Raw genomic sequence first — 14946 nt, 5'->3', positions numbered from 1 at the left:
CTCCACTTTCTATAGTCTTCCTCAATCTCTTTCTTCAGAAGTTTATAGCTTTCCTTGTAGCTATCGTTCACATCCTTTATTAGGTTTACACCTAGGTATTTGATTTTTTTTTGAGGCTATTGTAAATGGAATTATTTTCATATATTCTTTTTCAATTTGTTCATTATTAGTATATAGAAATGCTAATTATTTTCCTATGTTGGTTTTATATCCTGCTACCTTGCTATAGCTATTGATAGTGTCTAGGAGCTTCTGAGTAGAGTTTTTTGGGTCTTTAAGGTATAGGATCATGTCATCTGCAAATGGGGATATTTTGACAGTTTCTTTACCCATTTGTATTCCTTTTATTCCTTCATCTTACCTAATTGCTCTGGCTAAGAATTCCAGTACTATGTTGAATAGGAGTGGAGATAGTGGGCATCCTTGTCTAGTTCCTGATTTTAGAGGGAATGGTTTCAGTTTTTCCCCATTAAGTATAATGCTGGCTGTTGGTTTGTCATATATAGCTTTTATAATGTTGAGGTACTTTCCTTCTATTCCTAGTTTTCTTAGAGCTTTCATCATGAAATGGTGTTGGATCTTATCAAAGGCTTTTTCTGCATCTATTGAGAGATCAAGTAGTTTTTGTCTTTGCTTCTGTTAATGTGGTTTATTACATTTATTGATTTTCATATATTGAACCACCCCTGCATTCCTGGGATGAAGCCTACTTGGTCATGGCATCAAAAAAAAAGATGTGTTGTTGAATTTGATTTGCCCTTATTTTATTGAGGATTTTTGCGTCAATGTTCATTAAGGAGATTGGCCTGTAGTTCTCCCTTTTGGAGGTGTCTTTGCCTGATTTTGGGATAAGTGTAATACTGGCTTCATAAAATGTGTTAGACAGTTTTCCTTCCCTTTCTATTTTGTGGAACAGTTTAAGGAAGGTTGTATCAGTTCTTCTTTAAAGGTCTGATAGAATTCAGCAGAGAATCCATCAGATCCTGGATTTTTCTTTTTGGGGAGACTCTTGATTGCTGCTTCAATTTCACTTTGTGTTATAGATCTATTCAGGTGATTTATATCCTCTTGGTTCAGTTTTGGATGATCATATGTATCTAGAAATCTCTCCATTTCTTTCACATTTTCAAATTTATTTGAATATAGGTTCTCGAAGTAGTCTCTGATGATTTCCTGGACTTCCATGATGTTTTTTGTTATCTCCCCTTTAGCATTCCTGATTCTACTAATTTGGGTATTTTCTCTCCTCATTTTAGTCAGGTTTGCTAGGAGTTTATCCATCTTGTTTAGTTTTTCAAAGAACCAACTTTTTGTTTCATTAATTCTTTGTGTGGTTTTTTTGGTTTCTATGTCATTGATTTCAGCTCTTATTTTTATTATTTCTCTCCTTCTGTTTGTTTGGGATTTGCTGGTTCTTGTTTTTCTAGGAGTTTGAGATTTATCATTAGGTCATTGATTTGGGATCTTTCAGTCTTTTTAATATATGCACTCATGGCTATAAACTTTCCTCTCAGGACTGCCTTTGCTGTGTCCCATAGGTTCCAGTAGGTTGTGTTTTCATTTTCATTGACTTCCAGGAACTTTTTACTTTCCTCTTTTATTTCATCAATGACCCATTGTTTATTAGTAATGAGTTATTCAGTTTCCAGCTGTTTGCATGTTTTTTGTCTTTACTTTTGTTGTTGAGTTCTAGTTTTATTGCATTGTGATCAGATAGTATGCATGGTATGCTTTCTATTTTCTTATATTTGCTGAGGCTTGCTTTATGCCCTAAGATATGATCTATTTTGGAGAAGGTTCCATGGGCTGCTGAGAAGAATGTATATTGTATAGAAGTTGGATGAAATGTTCTGTAGATATCAAGTAGGTCCATTTTATCTATTGTATATTTTAGATCTTGGATTTCTTTATTGATTTTTTTGTTTGGATGACCTATCTATTGATGATAATGGGGTGTTAAAGTTTCCCACAACCACTCTGTTTGAGTTAATATATGCTTTTAGGTCCTAAGGGTATGTTTGATGAAATTGGGTGCGTTGACATTGGGTGCATATAGGTTGATAACTGTTATTTCCTTTTGGTCTATTTCCCCTTTTATTAGTATGGAGTGTCCTTCTTTATCTCATTTAATAAATGTAGGTTTGAAGTCTACTTTGTCAGAGATAAGTATTGCTGCTCCTGCCTGTTTTGGGGGGCCATTGGCTTGGTAAATCTTCTTCCAGCCTTTCATCCTAAGCCTATGTTTCTTTCGGTGAGATGGGTCTCCTGTAAGCAACAAATTGTTGGATCTTCCTTTTCAATCCATTTCATCAAACGGTGCCTTTTGATGGGGGAATTAAGTCCATTAACATTAAGTGTTAGTACTGATAGGTATGTGGTGATTCCTGTCATTTAGTTGTCTTAGTTGTTTGAAGGTTTGATTGTGTGTACCTAAGTTGAGGTTACTCTCTACTTTCTTGCTTTTTCTTTTCCTGTAGTTTGGTGCTGCCTGTCCTTTCATGCTTATGTTGGGTTTCACTTTCTGTGTGCAGAATCCCTTGAAGAATCTTTTGTAGTAGTGGCTTTGTGGTCACGTATTGTTTTAGTTTCTGCTTATCATGGAAGACTTCTATTGCTCCATCTATTTTGAATGATAGTTTTGCTGGGTAGAGTATCCTGGGATTGAAGTTATTTTCATTCAGTGCCCAAAAAATCTCTCCCCAAGTTCTTCTTGCTTTTAATGTTTCTTTTGAGAAGTCTGCTGTGATTTTGATGGGTTTACCTTTGTATGTTATTTGTTTTTTCTCTCTTATAGCCTTCAATATTCTTTCCCTAGTTTCTGAACTTTTGTTTTAATGATGATATGTCGTGGGGTAGTTCTATTCTGGTCTGGTCTGTTTGGTGTTCTCGAGGCCTCTTGCATCTCTATGGGAGTATCTTTCTCTAGATTTGAGAAATTTTCTGTTATTATTTTGTTGAATATATTTCATATTCCCTGTGCTTGCACCTCTTCTCCTTCTTCAATGCCCATGATTCTCTAGTTTGGTCTTTTGATGGTGTCGGTGAGTTCTTGCATTTTCTTTTTACAGGTCTTGAGTTGTTTAACTAATAGTTCTTCAGTTTTTCCTTTAATTACCATTTCATCTTTGAGTTCTGAGATTCTGTCTTCTGTTTGTTCTATTCTGCTGGATTGGTCTTCTGTTTTGTTTTGCAATTCTGTTTCATTCTTTTTTCTGAGGTTTTCCATATTCTAGGTCGTTTCTTCTTTGATGTTGTCTATTTTTGTCCTGAGTTCATTTATCTCTTTATTTATCGTGTTCTCTGTTTCACTTTGGTGTTTATACAGTGCTTCTATGGTTTCCTTTATTTCTTCTTTTGCTTTTTCAAATTCTCTATTTTTGTTGTCTTGGAATTTCTTGAGTGTCTCCTGTACATTTTGGTTGACCATATCCAGTATCATCTCTATAAAATTCTCATTGATAACCTGTAGTATTTCTTCTTTTAGATTATTCTTGTGGGCTTCATTGGGTTCTTTGGCATAGTTTATCTTCATTTTGTTGGAGTCTGGATCTGAGTATCTGTTTTCTTCATTTCCCTCTGGTTCTTGTACTAATTTTTTGCTGTGGGGAAACTGGTTTCCCTGTTTTTTCTGTCTTCCCATCATTGCCCTTGGTGTTGTTATTGTCCCTGTACTGTGTGCAATTAAGTATGTTCTAGCTTGTAATATTAGCACTGGTGATATTTAGAATGGAAGGGTGAGAGGAGATGGAAAGCAAAGAAGTTAAAGGAAAAGGGAAAAACAATAAACAAGTAGAAAAAAACAAAACAAAAAAACAAACAAAAAAAGTTTCAAAGATTTAAACAGGGAGAGACAGTGTACTAATCAACCGTAAGCTGAATAGGCATTAGAGAGACAGAGAGAGGATTGAAAATAAAAAAATTTAAAAAATAAAAATAAATATAAACAATAAATAAATGAAAATATATATATATTAAATTAAAATCTCCAAGTTCAAATGCAATAAAGTTTCAGTTTTAATGATTTTGGTGTTCATCCCTCAGCCTCCAATCCTGGATATGGTGCCTCAGAAGTAGTTTTGTGGTTGTCTCATCAAAGGGGATTAAGACTGGAAAAACCAAAATAAAACAAAACTGCATAAAACACAATAAAACCCCACAAAGTGTCCCAGGTTCAAATGCAGTATAGTTTCAGTAAGTTTTTCAGCATGCAGATGTAGTTCAGTTGTGGTCTCATCAAAGGTAGGGAGAGAGAAAAAAAAAAGAGTCTGGACACAATTCTGTGAATGTCTATCTGCAGCTTTGGCTTGCCTGCCCACTGCTGTCATCCTGCTGTTGCTGGAGGCTTTATTTATCCAGATCTCAGGGGTGAGCTTAACACTCACCTGGCCCCGCAGGCTTTGGTTACTCAGAGTTCTCTTTTGCGTGAGCCGCTGCTACAAGCTTTCCCCTTTCCAAGCACACTGGGGAAGGTGACACTGCACCAGCTTTCTCAGGCTGGCATGTTTATTTACAGCTCACATGGGAAGTGGGCCTTCTCCCCTCTCATGTGGAGTTTTCCTCCCACCTCCACTTTTACAAGCTTTCCCGCTTCTGGTTGCTGGGTGTATGCCCCCGCTCCTGCCTTCTCCAGCCTGGCTTGTTTATTTACAGTTCTGTGAGGGATTCCCCTCCCCACCTCTTCAGTGCTCAGGGTGCCCCGCCCTCTTTGCTATGTGTCTTTTTTGTTGTTATTGCTTATTACTCAGTTTCTCTTTTTTCCCTGGATGGGGGTCAGTCTGTCCAGGGGGCTATGCTGATCTGGCCCAGGGTTGTCTGTGGGAGTACCGCAAACCGCTTAGCTCACCTTGTGGTCTGCATCTTCCCAAACTGTCTGGGCACTGGTGTCTCGTTAACACTTTTTGTTATAGGGAGATATCATAAATATTGGGCAAATGAATAACAGTTCAGTGGTATGTACAATAAATTATAGGCATGGTTACATACCTGGACATATCTTCCTACATATAACTTATTTTCAATTTTATTAATAGATTATTCATATGTGTCAGTAGTCAGTATGAAAAAAGCATGGTAATATGCCTCCAAAGTAGCATATTAATTTTCTAGCAACTGACCCCAAAGTAAAGAAAATTAATGAAATGCTTGATAAAGAATTCAAAAGAATGATTCTTAGGAAGCTCAATGAGATACAAGGGAATTCAGACAAATAATTTGATTAAATTAGGGGGGAAAATCTCATGATATGAATGAGAAATCAAAAGAAAAATTTAAAGCTTTTTTAAATAAATAAAATGGATATAAAACCTATCAAAACCTAAGTGATACAGCAAAGCAGTACTAACAATGACGTTTATAGCAATAAGCACTTCCATCAAAAAAGAGAAAGATTTCTTATAAACAACCTAATGATGCAACTAAAGGAACTAGAAAAGTAAACCCAAAATTAGTAGAAGGGAAATACTATAAACACTGAAGCACAAATAGAAACTAGAGACTGAGAAAAATTCAAGTGATTAATTAGATATTGTTTGAAAAAATAAAATTAATGAACCTTTATTCAGCCTCATCAAGAAGAAATGAGGGAACACCCAAATAAAGAAAATCAGAGATAAAAGGGAGTTTACAACTGATATCACAGAAATATGAGTTCATTAGAAACTATTATGAACAACTACATGCCAGCAATTTAGAAAATCTAGAAGAAATGAATGAATTTCTGGGCATATATCACCCACTAAATTTAAACCATGAAGGCATAGAAAATCTGAACATACAAATAATGAGCTATAGGACTGAATCAGGAATAAAAGGGTCCCAAGAAGGAAAATCGGGCAAGCTTATAGCTTCATCACTGAATTATGTAAAATATTTAAAGAGGAGCTGATACCAGTTCTTCTCAAATTATTTCCAAAAAAAGTGGGGGACTATAGCAAACACATTCTTTTTGGCCAGAATTATACTGATACCAAAACCAGACAGAGACACAGGAAAAAAAGAAGACAACAAATCAGCATCACTGATAAACAAAACTGCAAAATTTCTTGACAAGATACTAGCAAACCAAATCCAAAAACACATCAAGAACATTGTATACCATTTGAAGTGTGAGTTATCCAAGGAATGCAAGAAAGGTTCAACATATGAAATAAATAAATGTATAGTATATCAATAGACTGAAGGGCAGTAATCATCTCAATAGATGAAAAAATGCATTCAATAAAATTTAGCATTCCTTCATGATAAAACCCTCAGGATATTAGATATAGAAAAAACATATCTCACTTGGGAAAGGCAATATATGACAAACACATAGTCAACATCATGCTAAAAAGGGAAAAGTTGAAAGCATTTTTCTCTAAGATCTGAAACAAAATAAGGATATTCATTTTCACAGCTCCTATTCAACATAGTACTGAAAGCCTAGCTAAAGCAGTTAGGCCAGAGAAAAATAAAGTGAGTTTCATCCAAAATGGACAGGAAGAAGTGAAGTTATCCCTGATGATATGATGATATGATCTTGTATGTGGAAAACCCTGAAGAGCCCACCAAAAAGCAGTTGAAACTGATAAAAAAAATTCACTAAATTTTCAGGATACAAAATCAGTGTATAAAACTCAATAGAATTTTTTGAACTGATAATGAGCTGATTGAAAAAAAACTATGCCATTTACAAGAAATAAAAAATAAAATACCTAGGAAGAAATTTAATCAAGGAAGTAAAAGATCTCTACAATGAAAGTTATAGAGAACTGATGAAAAAATACAGAGAACACAAGACAACTTATTGAAAGATCTCCCATGCTCATGGATTAGAACAAATAATATTATTAAAATGTCCATACTACCCAAATCTATCTCCAGATTTGATGCAATCGCCTTCAAAATCCAAATGACATTCTTTACAGAACTAGAAAAGACAATGACAAAATTTATATGGAACTATAAAAGACACCAAGAAATGTCAAAGCAATCTTGAGGGGAAAAAAAAAGAACAAAGCTAAAGGCTTCACAATGCCTAACTTCAAGAGATACTACAAAGCTATAATAACCAAACAGCATGGTAGTGGCCTAAGCACAGACATATAGACCACTAGAACAGAATTTTTAAAACCCAGGAATTAATCCAAGTATTTGCAACCAACTGATTTATTTTTTACAAAGGTGCTAAGAACATATATTGGAGAAAGGACAGTCTCTTCAATAAATGGTGCTGAGAACTGAATTTACATGCATAAACAGAAGAATGAAATTCTACCCCATCTTTTAACCGTATTCAAAAATCAATTCAAAATGGTTTGAGGACCTAAATGTTAATTCTGAAACTTTGAAAATACTAGAAGACAACATAGAGGAAATATTTTAAGGTATTGGTATATGCATAGATTTTCTGGATAGGACCTAAAAAGCATAGGGAGCAAAAGCAAAACTAGACAAATGGGATTACATCAATCTAAAAAGCTTCCGCACACAAAGGAAACAATCAACAGAGTTAAGAGACAATTTATAGAATGGGAGGAAATATTTACAAACTGTCCATCTGATAAGGGATTAGAATTCAGAGCATATAAGAAACACAAAGAACTCAACAACAAAAAAGTGATAATATTATTTTTAAATGGGCAACAAATCTGAGTAGACATTTCTTAAAAGAAGATATACAAATGACCAAGTTATATGAAAAATGCTCATCCTCACTAATAATCAGGAAAATACAAATCAAAGTCACAATGAGATATCATGTCACCCAAGTAGAGTAGCTATTATCAAAAACACAATAACAAAGATAGCTGAGGTATATAATCATCCAAGGTGTGCCCATTGATTGATGAATGGGTAAAAAGTCTGTTGTATATATTGAAAAAATATATTCAGCCATACAAAGTATGAAATTCTGTCATTTGTGGCATTATGGATATAACTGAAGGATATTATGTTAAGTGAAGTAAGATAAACACAGGAAGACAAATACTGCTTGATCAAACTCACTAGAAGAAGCTTAAAAAGGTCTATTACATAGAAGCAGAGTGAACAAATCACTGGAGGATGGAAAGGCCAGGTAAAAGGAGTGTGGATAGTGGATAATAAAACACAAATTAGAGAAGTAGTTCTAATGTTCTGTAGCACAACAGTGTAACTATGTCTACAATAATCAATTATACGTTTCAAAATAACTAGAGGAGACAAAATTTGAAGGTTCCCGGTACGTAGAAATGGTAATATTTGAGGGGATAGAAATGCTGCTAATTGCCCTGACTTGGAATTAGACATGGTATGTATGCATCAAATTATAAGATGGACTCCATAATTAAGTACTAATATGTCAATTAAAAGGTAAAAAGTGATAAGAGAATAAAATCTGACCAAGCTTATGAACATAAAGATTAGAGACAATATTTGTCTACTCCCATAAAAACTTCCTCAAAATCAAATTTTCAACTCCATTTCTTGTAAACATCCTAAGAAAATAATCAGAAATGCAAAGACAGACACAAATGTTCATGTTTATATTACTGTAAAACTTAAAACAACCATAACTATTGTATCACATAAGTAAGGGTAAAGTAGAAGCTATTTCATTTAGCTTAGTCAGATCCATTAATTATCTGAGTAATAAAAAATTTCATTAGATTAGGGAATAATTTAGTTGATATATATGCCCTAAATAGTTTATGCTTACTGCAAATATTAAAAGATACATTCATTTGTCAAATTTTGATGCAAGTCTATGGCTTTCGCCCTAGTATGATTCTAGTAATTATCTTGCCTATTAAATAATGTCTCTAAAAGGATTTGGGACTATATTCTGTGTAATATGGAAAAGGATTATAATTTTGAACAGATGGGATTATGTGATCAGAAATACATGTTAGTAGTATTCTGGCTGCTCTCCTTGAGAATGGACTATGAAATGGAGTGGATTTTTGTGCACTTTGTAATCATTTCAGTGCAAAAGTAATTATGGATCTCTTCCTGGTGTTTCATTTCCTTTTAGCCTTAATTGTGAGTAGCAAAACTATGGAGGCATGTAGGAAAACTGAGATGTGGGGAGAAGTGTAATAGAGCTCTTCAAGGTGTTTAAAGAAGAGACAAAAATAAAGAAGCATTTATGGTTCCTAAGGAAGGTTTTTTGGGTTTTGTTTTGTTTTTTTTTTTTTCAACTTACTTAAATAGGTCTTGGTTGCAGAACTTATATTAGAATTTTCTAGGAAGTTATTTTTTAAAAAAAGCAAATGTACCAATGAAGCTGGGCTGAAATGACGTCTAAAACTCATTGTTCTAAAAAAGAAAACAAATTCCTTCTGGCATTGATGGGCTATGCATCTGGCATTGAAATCAATAGCTTTCAAGTCTTTTTAGGTTTTCTTATGCTCAAGTGGTCTTGGACAACTTGTGATTGATTACCTCCACCATTTAGGACAAAACTCTCTATGGTCCGAAGAAATTTGACTGGCATCTATTCTCTGACGGCAGAGCAGTTAAGGGGAAGATTACTTTCAGGTTGAGCCTCAAGGCAGGGAAATTTCCATCATGTGGAGACAAAGGGACATTATCAGTTTTCCAACTACATCAGGAGATCTAAGGAAGCACTACTCAGGCTAGTAAAAGGTTTAGACTATCATTCAAACATTTTCTTAATTTTCCTGTCTAAGAGTGAACCATGCAGTATCCATCAAAGAGGGATCAAGAATGTTTCCACAGAAAATGTGCCTATTTCATCTGTTTCTCTGAGGAATGGCTCACCACCAAAAACCATGAATTATTCTTACTAGCCTTATATGATCCCAGTTTATGGTATTAGTCTTAAAAACATTTAGTTTATGACTTGTACTGAGATGGCCTCCAGTGATTCTCATCTTCTAGTATTTACTGCAGAAGGCAGTACCTCCCCTTGAGTGTAAACAGAAGTGACATCTCATTTGAGATCAATTTTTTTTTTAAACTCTGGCTTCCATTTTGGGCACTTTCACTTTCTCTGATAGGAATCCTCTGTAGGAATTAAACTGCCATGTTGTTAGCAGTACTATGGAGAGACTCATATGGTAAGGAATTGATGTATCCAGCCAACAATGAATGAAGACCTGAGCTTGATCCCTTTCTGATCGAGTGCTAGACTACACTCCTGGTCAACACCTTGATTGAAGCTTTATGAAATACTGACCTATGCCCAAGTTTCTGAACCCTATGAAACAGTAACTATTCATTGTTTTAAGCCATTAAGCTATCATTTGTTACACAGCAATAACTAATGTATGGCTGAATTCATTAAGAGAAGGACTAGTCATCTTCAAGTTGAATGCTATGATTCATCCCTGTTTCAATTATTCAGATAAGTACTGATTATATGAAAGAAAATAAAGTTGTACAGGTTCTCATAAGTTTAATGATGAGAATTTGGAAAATGGAATCATATAACAACCAGAAAGAGAAAGGAAGAAAATATGTCTCTTCTCAAGTGAGTAAATACCTGGTGCCTAAGAGGTATCATTTGAAAAGGGAAATATAGGGAAATGTTGGGAAGAAACTGCAATTTTATTATTTCTTACTTCCTGTCAAGTCTCCTCAATTCAAGAGAAAGTAAGTTTTCTTGACAAACCACTCAAAGTTGGAGGATGGATGGGAGGCATGTGTGAACTTGAAAGGATGTTATTTTTGTTGAAGGCAGCAGCTTTGTTGAATAAATATAGTAGAATAAAAAAAGTACAATAAAGAGTAGCTTGATAACAATGTTGAAACAATAATAGAAGTTTTAATTAACTATTTCATATTAAGATACATGTTAATAACTCAAACCAGAGAAACAAATTAATATATATTTTCAAAAAAAACTGTTTTAAGATGATCATAGAAATGGTCACAGCTAATAATCATCTGGTATCCACAGTTAATCATAGTGGCCTGCATCCATTCTGATGGATCAATGGTACATTCACATTGGCCAGTAATCACCCATACTGGTTGTTAAATGCTTTTAATATCACTCCTGTACACAGTGATGTTAGATTAAGTTTTGTTTTTCTTCAGCCCTGTCTTATTTATCTCTTGTATCTTCCTCATGCCCAAGTAGGTGACAGTGGACTGGATGTGCAAATGAAGCCTTACATAAACCTTGTATATCCCTGTGAAGCATCAGTTTTTCTCACTGGTGTTAATTGGAGTTGTTTTGTATTAAAGCAAACACAAATGTATATTGGAGTAATATGCAAAAATTGCTTGAGTTTTAAGAGAAAAGATTTTCAAGAAATTTCTGTCTTTGGTGGACAACCTTTACATTATTCCCTAGAGTCTCATTCTATACCTCTGTTGTAAGTATTTCAATAGAAAGTTGTGAGAGTTACAACTTCAGGGCATTTGTGGTTACAGAATTGCTTTTACTACAGCTGGTCAATCTTTATCTTCTTTGGCACTCTGAAGAACAGAGTGCAACTTCTACAAGATAGACATTGTTAAGAACTTATCTCCAGCTTCCCTTCTCTTCTGTTGGTTATAAAGTGGATTTATAACCAACTCAAAGACTGACAATTTATATTATGGCTTATCTATGTTAAAATGTTTGATTTCACTTATTGCATTAAAAGTAACTTTTTATTAATTTTGTTAACATTTCATATTTGTTTAGTTTTTTCCTTCATAATTATTGGAAACCTATGTATTTTTCTAATTTTCTCTTTTAATAACATAAAAAGATTTTTTTTCATAATACTTTCCAATTTTAAATAAAGGTAGCTAATAAAAATAATAATCTTAAGAGTAAAAAGCATACCCTAAGTGATCTAGATTCTTGTGTCAGTTCTGTGTCTACCCAGCTACATGACCTTGAGTATATCAAAACCTCAATTTCCTGATCTAAAAATGAATAAGTATGAAAGCCTCATAGAGTTTTAAGGTTCTAGAATTCTATATGTATATAACTAGAGCATATTTTATTTTCTAAAATTTGCACGACGAGTGTAAAAACAGGACAAGAATAAGAATTAAAAGTAAATGTTTCTAGAATGATTTTGTAGATGATCAGTTTTGCCTCTAAGTGTTGATTTTGCCTAATTCAAACTGAATAATCTGATGGTAACTTGATAGTAACTATAATTTGATGATAACTAAAACTCATTTTATACATATATATATATATATATATATATGTATGCTATTTTTATAATCATGTTTGGCCCCAACTTTTTGAAATTAGATTAGTTTCAGTATAGATTTTCTTTGCTATTCAAACATTGAATGAATTCATATAGAGAACTGATTATGGGTAAGCCCTCTGCTAGGCACTAAAGAAACAAATATGAAAAATACAAGCCCCCTTCTACCCTACATACACTCACAAGACTCAGTCACAGATGCCTGGTCTAAAAATCTGGACTAACTATATCCTTCAATCAGATAATAGTTCAGAATACCATTTATGGCATCTCTCCAAAGTGTTCTGAGAAAGGGCAATTCTTCCTATCTTCCTATAGCCTGGTCATGTAGGTGAACAACAAGAAAATCAAATGACTGAGTTGTTTCTGTTGACAAAGCCTTTTCATGTAAATCTTACCTATAACTCTATCACCAAATAATATTTTATATAATGTAAAGAGACTTGAATGGCAAACATTTGAAATTAAAACCACAATAATTAGCATACAACAACTTAATTTAGATAAATGTTGACATCTGGTTGTTGAATATGTAATGTGCTACCAACATTTGCTAATGGAAGAATTTTGAAGTGGATATTCATCTTTATAAGAAGCCTGCCGTCTGTGGCCTGATCTCAGCCTCCCTGGTATTCCTAACTAAATCCCCTAATTGGGCCATTGTGCTCTTGCCATTTAGCAGAAAAATAACTTTCAGTACTGCCATCTTTTGTGTAAAAGATATTTGTAGAGATTAGAGAATTAGTGCCTTTAAGTTCACTTAATTTTAAAATATGAAACTTTTCTACTCATACATTCAAATATATTCTAACTTTAAAATTCTGCAACTTCTTTTATCTGGAGTGATTTTACTTATATGATGCAATTTAATTGGCAAGAGTATTTTGGCAAAACATTTTTTACATATTTGTGTTGTTCTCTGTGAGACATCTATTGTAAGCCTTGCTGCCGGCTGTCATTTTTGTCTGTGATCCAGGATTTGCTGGCCCAAGTACTGTGTACTAGACTTGGTATTGGTCACAGGGGGGAGGGGAAATTGCTGTTTGGCCAGACGGTTTTGTTATTCCTTTAAAATTAAAGGCATATGAAACAGATACAGCTTATTAAGATTTTTTTATAAATAACATAAACTTAAATAACAAAACAATAAAGTTCAAATACAACTTAAAATAGAGTTTAATGCTGTAACCACAGGAAAAAAAGCATGATTATTTGTGGGAAGAACATAATTAAAAGCCATATTCCCAAATATGAATTATATAAAAGACAGATTATATTACTTAAAAAAACTTAAAGATTTCTGAATTTTACTTTTAGAGGTTATTAAGTGTCATTTTGTGGCAAGTGAGATGAAGTACAGTATTATCATCATTATTGCTATTTTATGTACAAGAATTTTTTAAACATCCTTTTAGCAATACCCTTTCAATTTGAGCAGCATTCGAAATTTTTTTCCTTGTTAGTAGATATAAACATGTTCTAAGCCTTTAATTTTATGAAACTACCTATTTGATTCAATTCCATAATAGGCTATTTTAGAATATTCCTTATTTTCTGATTGGAGTTTAAGCATATAATAGTTTTCCACTGGAAAGCATTTCAAATACTGCTCATCTTCCATAGTTAGTATTGGCTTGATTATCTGACAAATCATTCCAGCAGCCTTTAGGTCTGACATATCATATATAACACCATCTGCATATTATTATTATTATAGCAGCCATTTTATAAGCAGATAGGAATATTTAAATAATCATTATCAGATAATCAAATCTAACATACTCTTCAGGGTAAATTAACTTAAGAAAAAACATTACTAACACCATGATTGTACAATCAGTTTTACAACTTTTTACAACTTTTAGTTACTAAATCTGATTTTTGTGTATATTTCTCAAATCTTTCTTTAATGCAGTCTCTTAAAATAAACAAAAATGCGCAAGTCCAGCTTGATCAGTTTTTCAGTAGTTTTCCAGCCTTTCTTGGTTACTTTTAAAAAAAAAAAGAAAGAAAACAGTCCACTTAAAGAAATCGCCCTGCTGAAACTGGTCTCTCATATACCATACATGGTTAGGTTATTGCCATAGGAAGAAAGTGGGCTGTTTTTTGTTCTTTCTTCGTTTTTTTCCCTCTTACAGGAACCCCTTTTTGATTTAAGGCAACAAACATTTCTCCTCCACTGTGTGTCCATTTAGCTGATGCATATGTGTTGTAATGGTTTTCCAGAATTAATTCTTTGAAGTTGCAATCTTCATTGCATTCTTTCTGTTGAAACAACAAACATTATTCCAGTGAGTTTTAGAGGCGTTCAATTAAACTGAGAGAAAGCAGATAATATTTTGGGAAATTGAAGCATATATAACTTTTTTAAACCTTAGATTGAGTAGGCCTAATATAGTTTATTAGATGTGTCTTTATATTTTTTCAAAATATATCTTAAGTTTAAAATAAAATTAAAAAGGTAGCATAATACAGATTTAGGTATGCAGCATTGCCTTGAAAATGTCACTTTTGGCAGTCCATTTCTACTGTTCTATAATATTAGGACCTATTTCACCTTTGCCATGCCAAGTCACTTACTCGCTAACTGGTTGCTAGAAATTTTGTGTAGTAAGTGTAGCCTCTGCCTCTATCAGGTGAGAGAACTATTCCACAAACTTTTCTTCATTTATTGTTGAATTTCCTTCAATGGTAGTGAAAAATGAAAGATTAACTTATTTGCTCATCCGTGCAACCATTCATTCAGTTACATATTATTATGTAATTTAATTTTCCTGTGCCAGCCATCATGCTGAGCTATAGG

At 33.5% G+C, this 14946-nt stretch overlaps 2 protein-coding genes across 2 annotated transcripts in view; one reads left to right on the top strand and one right to left on the bottom strand.

The window, feature by feature from the left end:
- The window catches only part of Fam227b (family with sequence similarity 227 member B), a 216960-nt gene that overhangs the window by 50447 nt on the left and 151567 nt on the right, over positions 1-14946 (top strand). The window lies entirely within an intron of this gene.
- Positions 10728-14946, bottom strand: part of Fgf7 (fibroblast growth factor 7) — a 70457-nt gene continuing 66238 nt past the window's right edge. The window contains exon 4 of the mRNA XM_020152955.2: positions 10728-14408. Coding sequence (XP_020008544.1) covers positions 14214-14408 — 195 coding nt within the window. The 3' untranslated portion in view covers positions 10728-14213. The remainder of the gene's footprint in view (positions 14409-14946) is intronic.

Source organism: Castor canadensis, chromosome 2, assembly GCF_047511655.1.
Source record: "Castor canadensis chromosome 2, mCasCan1.hap1v2, whole genome shotgun sequence".
In the NCBI taxonomy this organism is placed as follows: domain Eukaryota; kingdom Metazoa; phylum Chordata; class Mammalia; order Rodentia; family Castoridae; genus Castor; species Castor canadensis.
This window is presented reverse-complemented; position numbering and strand designations above follow the sequence as displayed.